This window comes from Leptosomus discolor, chromosome 1 (genome assembly GCF_034619465.1).
Source record: "Leptosomus discolor isolate bLepDis1 chromosome 1, bLepDis1.hap2, whole genome shotgun sequence".
NCBI classification, from domain to species: Eukaryota; Metazoa; Chordata; class Aves; order Leptosomiformes; family Leptosomidae; genus Leptosomus; species Leptosomus discolor.
This window is the reverse complement of record NC_141391.1, coordinates 23,296,434-23,309,572: the sequence shown is the minus strand read 5'-3', so window position 1 is coordinate 23,309,572 and position 13,139 is coordinate 23,296,434. Positions and strand designations below refer to the sequence as shown.

General features: G+C 39.9%; 1 protein-coding gene across 1 annotated transcript in view; it reads left to right on the top strand.

The window, feature by feature from the left end:
• The window catches only part of FLT1 (fms related receptor tyrosine kinase 1), a 113,033-nt gene that overhangs the window by 7,428 nt on the left and 92,466 nt on the right, over nt 1-13,139 (top strand). Inside the window, exons 2-3 of the mRNA XM_086481851.1 lie at nt 8,602-8,698; nt 8,997-9,217. Coding sequence (XP_086337977.1) covers nt 8,602-8,698; nt 8,997-9,217 — 318 coding nt within the window. The remainder of the gene's footprint in view (nt 1-8,601; nt 8,699-8,996; nt 9,218-13,139) is intronic.

Here is a 13,139-nt window from a genome sequence, read left to right as displayed (position 1 = left end):
CATCACTTACGGATGGGCAGATGATGGAGTCACGAACACTCCTTATCTGCAGTGTCCTGCGTAGGGTCTCCCTGTAGGGGCCAGGACAGGCACACCAAGGTGGAGCTGTGTGAGCCACGCAGACCTGTGCCAAATGTGGCTGTGAAAGTATCGCTACATCCTAGCTCTGCTATAACCAGTTCTTGCTGAGAACAGCCTCAGCAGATGTGGATTTTTTTTAAGCTGGGCATTCACCCTGTTGGAGTGAAGACCAGACTAAAGTGGACACAACTGTGATATTTATCTTGCTTTTCTCAATGCACACCATATATACGTGCATTTTTCCCTCTTGGTGTGGTTTACCAAAGTGATCAACCCATGAGGGTTCATAATGGAGGCTTTAGACTGTAGATTTGCATTCCCATTTTCAATTCCCTACGCTCAATGGGAAATAAAAAGATTGCTATTACGACTGGTTTTACTTCTCTGTAATTCCTTTCTCCTTATACAGCTAATAAAATGGTTGGACTTGATCTTAAATGTCTCTTCCAACCTAAACAATTCCAAGATTCTAAATGAGTAGCTTTGCGAGGCTAGATAGTGGCAAAGGTGCTCATTTCAGATGCTGAGTTTTTAGAGTTATTCAAATTGGATGGGTAAAAGAGGAAACAGATTTTTTTTTTTTCCTCAGGTTCTCTGAATGTTAAATTTTGAAATATATTTTTAATTGGCATTATGTTAACTGCCTGTGCTCATGCACAAAAGTCACCTGGTGACTTTAAGGCAGACAGAACACAGTCTTCTCATGAGCTGGTGAAGCAAGTGTCTTCAGGCAAGTGTTGCATGGGTACAGTGCACTGAACTATGTGGCCTTGGCTGCCCAGGTATGATGGGAAATGGTAATAATTTGAATTGGTAGTAAATGGAGCAGTTTTATTTCAAATAACCAAATCTGATTTCAGCTTGTTAATTTTCTATGTCTAAATTTTAAAATGAACAACACCCTCTGCTCTTTAATAAAATGGCTTTGCCACAGGCTTCTGTAAGCACAGCCTGACTTAGCTGGGGCAAATACTGGCAAAATGTTTGCCAATTATTGGGGAAATATATATTTGTTTACATTTACAGCTATTGACCATATTGGCATGATAGTGTGTACTACTCAGGGGTGTTAATGAAGTGCTATCCGAATTGTACTTGCTCTATTTTTGTCTGCCTGGTGTTTTGCTTTGTGTCTATAGCATCTAATCTTATATCAGTGTGTAAACACATCTAGGGACAGCAAACACCTACAGAAAGAAAATGAACTCCTATCACTTGCTCAGAGATCCAGAACTGAGAGGCGAAGGACGCGCTTGCTCAAATAATAGACATACAAATCTTTTTGTGCCTGTGAAGACCTTTCTTGGGCATATCCATTTACTCTGCTGACTGATTTTTAGTTCCAGGCACGGAGTCAGGGTCAAAGCATTTTAGTCTGCCCAGGACTCTTCTAATCTACTGTGATAAACCTTATGCTGCTCAGACTCTATTACGATGCTGTATCATACAGCAGCCCAACCTCCTCCTCCATTAACCTATCCATTTTCTTGGCTGGCTGTTATGTCCTAATGGTACTTCAAATTCTTAACTTATAGTTGAGATTAGTCAGACTGAAGCATTTGAGCCAGAAATCACTGGGCATGCATTGCAGTACATCAGCCTAGCTAATCAGAATGTCCCTTCTGGACCAGAAAGGGAAGAACCAATGAATTGATGATCTTTATGCATCAATGTGTACTTTCAAAGTAAATATTTTCCAGCAATTTTCTTGATCCTGAAAGCAAATGAGAACACATTTCAGTCACAACAGAGGCATGTGTGAGTGATAGATCCATTGAGGAGCAAGACAGCTTGAGCTGCTGGCTCTGCTCTGAGTGTGTTTCTGTTTGCCGGCTATGTACCAGCACAGTCAGTGCCTCTCTTTGCACAAGAGCCAACAGGAAACAGGGACAAAGCAACCTTGCAGTCCAAGGACCTACATCTGTTAACCCTTGCAAGTCCCCATGGCCCTTAATTGCCCCAAAAAGTTCTGCTTCCACAGAAGTGACGATTACATTTGCTGCTTCAGAACACAAGCTTGCTCACCTAGACAATTGTTAACATCAGCCTGCGACAAAGGCATACCTCCTTGCTTTCTCACAGATAAGCTGTCCGAGTTTCTTTTTCTGCATGCTTCGGGCGTGAAGCTCGTATTTGTTTCAGAGAAATGGTGTGAAATCAGATGTGTGAAGGACTGTGAGGTTTCCTTTAGAATGAGGACCTAGATGGCATCTGAAAGACCTGCAGATACTGCTTTACATCTCAGCGTGGCTCGCAGTTTGGCACTGCACGTCTTTCCTGAAGGCTGTTTCTAAGTACAGGCAATGGAGCTGGTGCTTTTACCTCTAGGCGCAGGAACCAGACCACACTGCCTGCTTTACCTGTGCCAGGAGACACAGATGAGATGGGGGTTATTGCTGTCATGGGGATAGAAGAGTGTCTTTCAGTAGCAGTTCTTCCCAGCTACTGGCAGTTGCAGGGTAGAAAGCTTCATTATCCACGGTGATCCCTTCTCCCTCTAGTCCTGTGTGAGGGCCAGGCCAGACATTCACACTTTGATCAGGAAAAAAAATAAATCTTTTCCAATCACCGCCCAGATTTTGGGACAACTCTGCCTAAAAGTTTCCCTGTCTTATAAATGCAAGTGTTGATGGTATGAGAATCTCAGTGTTGATTAAACTAGGAGGACCTATTGGTCAACATGCTTCCTTATGGTCAGGTGTAGATTGAAACTTTAAATGACTCCTCAAAGTCTCTCATTTTTATTTCTTTTTAATAGAGTGATTTGGTGTTATGATGTAATTAGAATTATTATGGATAGGTACAACTGCTTGACAAAAAAAAAAGTTATACTTACTTACATAATGGCCCGAAGTACCTTTAGAAGAGATGGTAATACAATAGCTTGTCAAGAAGAGCTCTGATGTAAAGAAAACTACTGATATCCCAGATTTCCTTATAAAATGGAGTAAAGCCATATATCCCATATGAGGTCAGCTGGTGGCCATGTTCTGGTTAAGGTGCTGCTGCAGATCGGAGTCAGCTCATTTTCACTGGAAACACACTGAAGGTCAACCCACTGGGTATGACCATGCTCCTAAGCATTTTGTCCAGATTCTGCAATTGCTTGTTAGTTGCAGACATGTGGGTATTCTCATTCCCTTCAATGGGATGACTCATAAGGAAGTGCTCGTAAGCAGGATTAAAGTCCTAGGCTGCGTTTGAACTGAATGACCTGCGTTTTAAGGAGCACAAAGAGGTGAAGACCCTATTAAGAAATCACACGCACTCTCTTTCCAGTGCAGGAGTGTCCTCTGCAAAATACATTTTTGCTGAATGCGTTTGAATCAGGAGGAAATGATATTTGATGGAAAAAACCACAAAGGGTCGGTTATGTTTAACAAGCCTTAAAACACGTGCAAATCCAACAGTGACTGAAACAATTACTTCGTGATGGATAACTTTATTGCCCACAGATGGCACTTTAAACCCAGAAGGTCAGATTCTTTGTATACACTGAAGTTGCAAAGATAAACCAATCATTCTCCTTAGCCTCTCATTGTGCAGGTGGAAATAGATTAGTCAACATGTTCAGAATAACTGAAGTGGTTGGAAGACAGACGCTATGCCTGAAATTATGAAAAAGATGTTAAAAGTAAAAAGACACCAAACCTGTCAATGTCAAAGAAATTTCTAGTAGCTTCTAATATTTTATGATTGGATTTTCTTTAACTAAACCATAAAGGTAGCTTTTGGCTTTACTTTCTTTAGTCAACAGTAGCAGAAATTCACAGTGTATGGAAGGAAATTTAAAAGTAGAAACTGGAAAAATCAGAATGGGGATAATAATGCAGAACGTGGTCCCAATGTTGAGTTCAGCAGATCTATCCTTCTAAGAGAAATCGAGATTTAGCTGAAATCAGTGGAAGCTGATCATGTATGCGTGGTTACTTGTCTGTAGAACCGAACTCACACAAGATATTGGAAAAATACATACATGTTCATTTATTTTGGGGTTTTTTAATTACTTGTAAACAGTATTTTTGGTTAGCAGGTAATTCAAATTTTCGCTTACTTCATTCAGGAACAAGATCACCTTTTTTCAAGGCAGAAAATAATTGAAGAAAGTTTATTCTTTTGTTCCCTTGCAAATTACATATTATTCCCTCTGCTTTCTTAAAAAAAAAAAAAAATCTTTCACTTATTTTAGATAGAATAGCTAACTTTTGCAATCTAAATGTCTGCTCATTAATTAAGCAACACTGTTGACTGACTTTCACATGTAGCTAATAAGCCTTCCGAAACAAATAGAATATGCCCCCCAAAATCACCCCTTTCCCTGTGGGAGGAGATTCCTCACTTATCAGGATTAATTAGTTCTCTTGTTGTCACATGAAAAGAAGTTGCACCCCCCAATGTAGGTCAGTGTGAGGGTAGGCTGCTGATGGTCGCTTAGTGACAGGCACAATGATAAGTGAACGTGTCCTGTTGAGCCATGACCCTTCAGAAAAGACAGTGTCAAGTAAAATGCCCAGAGAAGGTACATAGAAGGCATAATCTGCTTCTAAATATTGACAGTAGGAATTTCCCTGCTATTCTCCTTCCTTTTTCTTTTCTGGTAAACATGTCAAACTCTATTGCATTTGTACTCTGCATCAGTTTTGAAGCATTTAAAAACGTAAAGAAGCTAATGACCCATGAATAGATAGGATGTCAAATAAAGCTATTTTTCTTCAAGGCTTAGCATCTTGCTGGTAAAAGCGTTGTCTCGCGTACTTGTAGAAGAAACAATATTGGCTTGAAATAAGAACTTTTACTTCAGCTTTTTGTCAGTGAAAAACTAAATAAATGAATATATAACAAATCTTATATGTCATGCCAAATACACTGATGTTAGGTCTTGAGTGTTAATATGATAAACTACTGGAGTTAAATGTCTAAAATGTACTTGAAATCAATATTGAAACTCTGGGTTACATCAATGGGAGCAAAGTTAGACAAACGCTAAGCACTCCTTAAGATCCCACCCACAATATTTACAAATACTGTGGTGTCTTTTAGATATACATAATATGTGTAAAAGGGCAAAAGCTTGAATATGTATCCAGTATATCTGGGCTTCTTTTTTGCCTGCAGAATGGGATGAAAAGGCCTGGGTTTGGGTTTGGTTTTTAATTTGATTTTGATTACTCTGAGCCAGATCTTCTAATACAGGCTTCCTGTTTTGGTTTGTATGCTTAATTCAAGATAGATCTTGAGATTTTCATGTGGATGTCTTTGCTTGTATCACCGTAGAGCTATCAAGATAAAAGTTTGTGACATGTGTAGTGATTTCTTCCTCTTCACCTTCGGCAGACTTTGAAAACAACAGCAGCCAACATTCCCAGGGCTGCTGTCCTGATCCTCAGCACGGGTCAGGCGTGGGCATGGTGCTGCATGGCTGGCTTTGCTCCTGGGCGGGGTGCTGGTGCTGAGCAAAGCCAGACACTCAGCACCGCAGTGATGACCAGGCACCGCAGACTTACTTTCCTGCTTTGCTCTCAGCATCTCTCACTCACATGGATTTTCCACCTTTCTGTCAGTTTTACACTGGACGCAACCTGCATGGTTCTCTCTAGCAACTGGGTTGAGTGTTGCAACTCCAGCAGCTGAGCTTTGATCCCTGTGGGTTCCTCTGGCAGACCGTTGCTGATGGTTTTTTCATACATACTGAACTGTTTGTAAACACCATTGCATGCTTTCAGCTTTTCTAGAGCCTGAAATAAGGAGCAGTTTAGGGAAGCTTGAGGCCAGATTCCTCCCCTGAAGTAAGAAATAAGACTCATAAAGCTGAGTATAAATGCTACCTTCTTGGGAGAGCATCTGAGCCTCCAATTCTGGGATGACAGGAGGAATACGAATGAAATGCAGGAGCATGGTAGTTTCATGAAACTGTCAGATTCTTTAGTTGGAGGACATTGACAAACCCTGTCAGCCAAAGTGCCTGGTTTGCTCTTCAAGAAGCTGCCTAAGCTCTTGTAATATCTTGTCTCAATTTCTCAGTGTTTAGCTTCAGGGACATTGCTTCAGAACAGCAAATGAGTAGGCTCATAGAATGTAAGCATCTATGGGAGACTATCCCATAAAAGCACAGTGTGCTCTTTGGGAGACCCAGCATTTCAGAGTTGAGATCCATAAATGGCAGGTGAGAAAAATGTATGTTTGCAATCTATCACATAACAGATTGCTTATTCAAAGATTTGCTGCGTCTTTTTTCTTCCCTCTTAACAGCCGGCAAAATATATTAATTTCTAGTTAGAAGAAGATTGTCTAGACAAATTGCAGAGGAATTCTGTGTATTTGTACTTTGTCACTGTTTAAATTTCTGGTGCAGTTTACAGGACATCTTTATTCTGAAAACTTGTTATGCCCTTGCTTGAAGCCTGTTTGACTGAGCTATAATTTAGTTTAGGTCTATGTTTAAGTGTACCCTTTAAATCTTGTTTTGAATAGGGATGGATGATGGTATATACAGGAAAACTACTGGAGCCACAGCTTAAATAATATATACAGGGCTAAAAAGAAAAATGCAGATAAAATGTAACTTAGATGCCAAAGGTTAGTTAAATGTTAGTTAATTCCTACACTGTACGTTTCCTATATTTCTAAGGAAGAGGACAGGTCTCTGAAGACCTCTAGCAAACAGTTTTGCAGACCTAATCAGCTATTTGCTTCTCTTCATGGATTGTGCTAGGTAGTCCCAGAAGGTGGTTTAGACCTCTTGTCTCCACCAATGTTATAGGGAATCACTAGAAAATACTTACTGACAAATGAAACACAGCTGGCTCCTTGAAGAAAACTACCAAAGCCCCTAAAACAGCAAGCGAGGACAGTCCCTTTTTAACTTTTATACAAAATCCTTGTACTTTTAGTATCTCTCTCCAAAAGCAGAGACTTGGCTTCTGGGTCTTTCTCAGACAGAAGGAGATCATGTCCACATCTCAGAATAAAGTTTTGATATTCAGCCTCTAATCTGAGCCTACATCTACTGCTGGGTGAAAGCTGCTGAATTTGGAACAGCCTTTGACTTTGGAGGGTTTGTACAGACAAAATTTAGTTGCCAGTCCTAGCCAGAGTTGGTGTACGAAAGTTCCTTCTATATTGAACAAAAGAGGGAGGCCTTTCCAGTGGGTGATCCATAGCAGCCAAATAAGCTTTGCGTATTTCTCCTATGTTTGGTGCATACAGCTGTTCATATTTAGCTGTGGCAGGGACCTCCTGGAAGGGCTTAAAATAGCTAAACTGAAACTGTACTTCACTGAGTTCTAGTGGAAAATTTGCACTACCCTTGTTTACGTGGTGCTGCTTCTTTCATATATTGGCAAAGAAATACGTTCTCGTGGAGTAAAGTCATCTGCAGTACTCTCTGCTCCTCTCTCACAACACTGAAACCTTCACAAATTGCACTCAGGTCCAGATTTAGACTTAAACTGGTTTTCAACTTCAGCTGTTTCAAAATCTTTTCTTGCTATGTTCTTAGCTTCTGGAGCAGGTTGCTGTCATTGTAAGGGCAATAGGATGGATCAAGGACTGTGTCTTCTCTAAGGCATGCATTTCTGTCTGCTTGCCATGAAAGCTTTTGTGGTCATAGTCTGATATGGGGCAAAGATAAAACATTCTGTCTTTACAGCACTTGCTGCCTTGATGAAAGGAAAAGTCTGGTGTTGCTCTAAATTTCTGACCATGGACTTCCTAAAAATTGCCTTCACATGGCCTGTGAGAAGTCTGCTTGGATGATTCCAAGTGTCCTAAGCCACCTCATGTTTTACTGACACAAAGGGTTTCACCCATACCAGAACAGTCTGGCCATGGCCAAGGTCATGTTGGCATGCTTCCTTTCTCAATAAAGAGCAAATCTGGTCTGGAGGGTGGTTTGATCTTGTTCTCAAAATTTATTGTAGAGCTGTCCAGTTACCTTTTGACACCACTTCATTGGTAGGAAGCCTGCAGCTAGTGAGGCACCATAGGTAACACTGCCGTGACCTTCAGTCAGGAAGGGAAGATCCTTAATCCCCTTTCACTCCTTCCAGGGCAGTTCCAGCTTTGCAGCAAGTTGTTTGAGTGAGAGTTCGGTGTCTTAGAGGTCAATACGTATCTCTTGCCATGGAAGTGGCTGACTTTTGCCCTTCCCATTGAAGGGGCCACCATGGTAGCATTTCCTAAAGAAATGCAGCCAGCGGTGCTTGAGGGCACGTTTCCTCGGTTGGATGTGTAGCCTCAAGGTCCTGAACTTTCTTCATGGCTTGTTCAGTGAACAATTTGAGAGCAAAGTCATTGACTGAAACTTGCATAGCTTTCATTTCTACTTTCTTTCCTGACTAATTCTCACAGAAGACTATGTGAGTCCTGAGTCAGGACAGCAGGATTTTCCTCAGAAGAGGGAGGCGCTCCATATTCTTTGCTTTCCCCTTCCAGTATAACATCATAAATGTGAGCGAACTGGAAACAGGATGATTTGTCATTGTCATTGTTAATGTTGGTTTTTTTCCTTTGTTTTTCTAGGATCTAGTTCAGGATCAAAATTAAAAGTTCCTGAGCTGAGTATAAATGGCGCACAGCATGTTGTTCAAGCAGGCCAGACTTTAAATCTCACCTGCAGGTAACCACCTGAGTTGGATTATGAGAATTTGGCTGGGAATTCATACACCTGACACTTTCTTTTTTTTTGTAACTGAAATTAGAAAAAAATGAAACCTTATATTGTGGGGAAAGGTGGGGAGTAAACTTCAATGGCAATTGTTTAGTAGTTCTTTGTTGTTTCTGTTGTTGTTTTTGGAAAACAAGATAAAAGAGAACCCCAGAAATAGCCTAATATAATAAAAAAGAAAGCTTGGGAACTGGAGCTGTGTAATTGCAGCCCAACATAATTGTTTCTGCTTCCTTATCTGTATTTGCAGGGGGGAAATGGTTCATTCATGGTCTTTGCCTGAAACTCTAAGTAAGGATAGCGAAAGGCTGAAAGTAATTAAATATGCCTGTGGAAGGAATGGGAAGCAGTCCTGCAGCAGTCTGACCTTGAGCAGAACTCAAGCAAGTGACACTGGAAACTATAGCTGCAAATACCCAACAAGTCCGGCAAAAAAGAAGAAGGAATCTACAGTCTATGTATTTATTAACGGTAAGATTACATTTTCTGACACTTCTTGGTACTTGCACTTCAATACAGCAAAATAGATAAATAAGGCAGTTCAGCTCTGGTGAAGTACAGGGTTTTGAATGATATATTCAGCCTTGCAAAATGCCACGATAATTTACCAATTTTGCAAATACAAATCCTAATGTTTTATCTATTAGGAAAAAAATGAAGAAAGAAAAAGACCCAGTCCAACCAGTCTGCTAGAGTAAATAGAACTCCACATGGGAGCAGAATAGAAGTGAATCTGTGAAATGGGTATCAGAGAAATCATATCTTACAGAGTTGGATGATGAATGATGAAAACCATATAGCTGACACACTGTCCACTTTAACCTTTCTGTGTGAGATTATAGATTTCTAGGCAGCTGAAGGATGCCAAAGCTGTCTATCCAGAGCACTGCATTATCTCATGCTATAGAAAATTGTTATTTGCATGTGAAGTCACATTCAAAAATGTACTCTGTAGTCCATGTTACACAGATTGTAAAACTCTAGAATAAATGGAATCAAACTAAACACGTAACTGTGTTCAGCAAACAAGTATTGTGTAATGTATGGGAAATGCTGGAATTAGGTCAGTTAGGCTATAACAGAATTGCTTTCTGATCCTGTTTTCTTCCAGGATATTAATCAGACACTTCTCAGAACAGTTGAATTCAATAGACAGAACAATAAAAGAAGAACTTATAAACACTTTAGTTATTTAAGTTAATTTTCTATTTTAGTTTTTCTTGATTTTTTACAGAATAAAATTAATAGGTTACTATAAGATACCAGGATTCACATATTACAGAGAATTTGTAACTGGAAGTTTTCCAAATTATGTGTCTGCTGCTTCTAATGAGTTCACATCAGAGTGAATTAGCCTTTGTTTTCATTTTGTGACATGAAGAGTGGGACTGGTGCTGTAAAAAAGTAGAATGAAGTGGACCTCTCGCTACCGTGATAGAAAATAAGATGGCTCCCCCCATTATTGTGTGTTGCTTTATTGATAATTATTGCATAATTCATACTGTTCATCCTACTTCATCTGAAATATACTGCAGCGTGTTTTTCTCACCCAGCTATTTTCATGTAATTCACCGGATTGGATAACTACAGGTGCATCCACGGAGGCATAACTGAAGTAGGTTATTCAGTTAGTGACCAACACTTCCTGCTGCCTAGGAAAACTTACAATTTTCTTGGATGACTTTTGCAAGTTTCCTACCATGGGACTTCCTTGAACCTCCCACCGTGGATGTCATCTTTATCTGAGATCTACCCACACTCCTCTCCATTCATCACATGAGAAGAGCAAAGATAGTTGTGATTCTGACTGAGAACTTCTCTGCTAAACCCACTTTACAATATAAGAGATTCCTTTATGTTCTCTTGGTTTCTTTCCTGTTTGAAGTGTTAATTTTTCTGGATCCTGAATTTTTACAAATGGAAGACAAAGCAGTCTTTCTAACTCTTCACCGCTTCCCAAGTTGTATGTATCTTGCTTGCATCTGAAAGATATCCTCAATTAGGTGTATGTGAGCCAAGGTTATCTGCCTAAAGGTGATGGAAAAGAAACATGTCACTGGAGGAATAGTTTCTGGACAGAACCTTCTCCTCCCCAATAATCAGTTAAGGAGAATTGCCTGAGTGTCTTGGTTTTGTTGATTTTTCAAGGACATTCAGTTGTTAAATGTTGATGTCACTGTTGAAGATAGGATTAGATTATGTTCCTTCTCCTACCTTACTTGCCAAAAAACAGTAAAAAGTTTAAGGGACAAACCTGTATCAAGCTTAGACCTCTTTGTCATCTTAATTTTCTGAATTTGACAATTCTTTTGATTGATTGAAAACCAATTTCTTAACACTTAAGTGCTGGATGCGTTCCTGTGTGATCTGCTCTAGGTGGTCCTGCTCTGGCAGGGGGGTTGGACTAGGTGATCTTTCGAGGTCCCTTCCAACCCCTAACAGTCTGTGATTCTGTGTGATTCTGATTGTGTCCCAGTAAGCACATATGAGAGTTAGGGCAAACTACTGGTAACTAGAGAGGCTGCAAGGTAACTGCTCATTTAATGACTGTTGAAAGTGTCAGTCTGCCCTAAGGTGAGAAAAGGTATATTAGTCCTCAAAAATTTACAATTTCAGGAAGAATTGTTGAGTAGGTTGTAAAGAAACAAGATACCAACTCACCCTTTCTGATCAGTGTAACACTATCATTTGGAAAGAAAATATTTAAGGAATCTCTTAATATAAGTCATTGTTTCTGTAAACATGCATGAAATTCAATTGTCTGTCTCAAGGCAGGGTGAGATGGGGGTAACAAAAGCCTCTGTGAAGACTACCTTTCTTGAGTTTAGTTTTATTAAAATGAATTTGTAGGTGCTTAGGAAATAAACATTTGTAAAATTAGAGTCCCTCCTAGTTTTGTATTGTTTCCTGTGGCAGGACGTTGTGTCGGTCCATTTCCCATATTAGCTCCATGTGGATCACCGAGGTGCCTGTTTCCCATGTCTTAGCATGCTGCCCATGAGAACAAATAGTTGCTATTTACAAACACAGAATCCGAATCAGGAAAGTTGATATTGTTTGTACAGGAAGTCATCACTTATTGTTTTAAAATTGTTATTCATTTCCGTAATTAGAGTGATACTGAATATGAACTGGACTTAAAAAAAAAAAAAAAACAAAACAAAAAAACCCAACAATAAGCCCAGTAAGTCATTTGGTTCAGTAATGAGTATATGCTATGGCAGAAGATAAACTTCTATAGACAAAAACAAGATGCAAGATGATGAGAAGGAGGCTGCAAGTCCCACGTGCCCCAGGATGACTTGAAGCATTTCTGAAGTCCTGTGTTTGGGCAATCAAGAACAGGCGGGTTGGTGACTTCTCTTGCAGGAGCTAGTCCTAACACCACCCTTCTTTCAGCTGGAGAGGTCACTACTGAGTTGTACAGGGACATGAGTGTGCAGTGTGTGCTGCAGCAACTCTTGACCACACACAGCTCAGGAATAGAGACATCAAGCAAGGGAAATGAGTTCTCTTAAGAGACTTGGACTCTGCTCTAAGAAAACCGATGGCCTGAATTTCACCACGAGCCATGGGAAAAATCTGAAATGAAGCAAAGCCTCTTTGCCAATTTCTCTACTGTCTCAGACCCAAAACTGCTCAGGTCTTTGTTTTGTTGGATAACTGCAGCGTAGTAGTGAAATGGAAAGATTTGTCATGAACACTCACTGCGTCCATTGGAGTGAGGCATGGGGAATTTTCTGCTTGAAAAGAGATAATTATGGAATAAAGACATTTAAGAAATACCAAATTATCAGCAGGCTGTTTTGAAACCTATGTAGATTTCCCTGGGGACACTGCTAAAGGCTTTTCTTTCTGCCTGCCTTTATTCTGGTATCTCCAAGACACACTTTTCCAGTTGCTAGAGCTCATTCACTTTCTTTAAAAATGTGTAGTTGTCTTCATTCTCTACTCTCATCATCTCTTGCTTTTGATCAATTGTTTCCATGGTATGACAGAGGAAAAGCGCGTAAGTTCAACTACATTGATATATCAATGTAGATTTTTGCAAGAATTTAAACAAACTTTAATTCAAGTTGAAGTGTTGCTACTCCCTGTGGTGAAGAAAGCTTTCAGCTATTAATATACAAGAGTAGTGTCTTAATTCTGCTGCAACAGACAATTCTTCTCTAAGTGAACTTGGTTTTAGGGTATTAGCCCATTTGTTAGTCAATGTTCTCCCTCTCCTTGTCCTTCCTCACACTCCTGCTGTGCGTGTCTTCTGACAACATACTTTTCTTTGCAAAATGAGACATGTACTGTTACTTCAATTAAGCACCATTCAAAATATTCTGATTTAAAATCAGACCTCTAGGCGGAGTCAGTTGTCTATTCTCATTCTGTAGTTAATAGA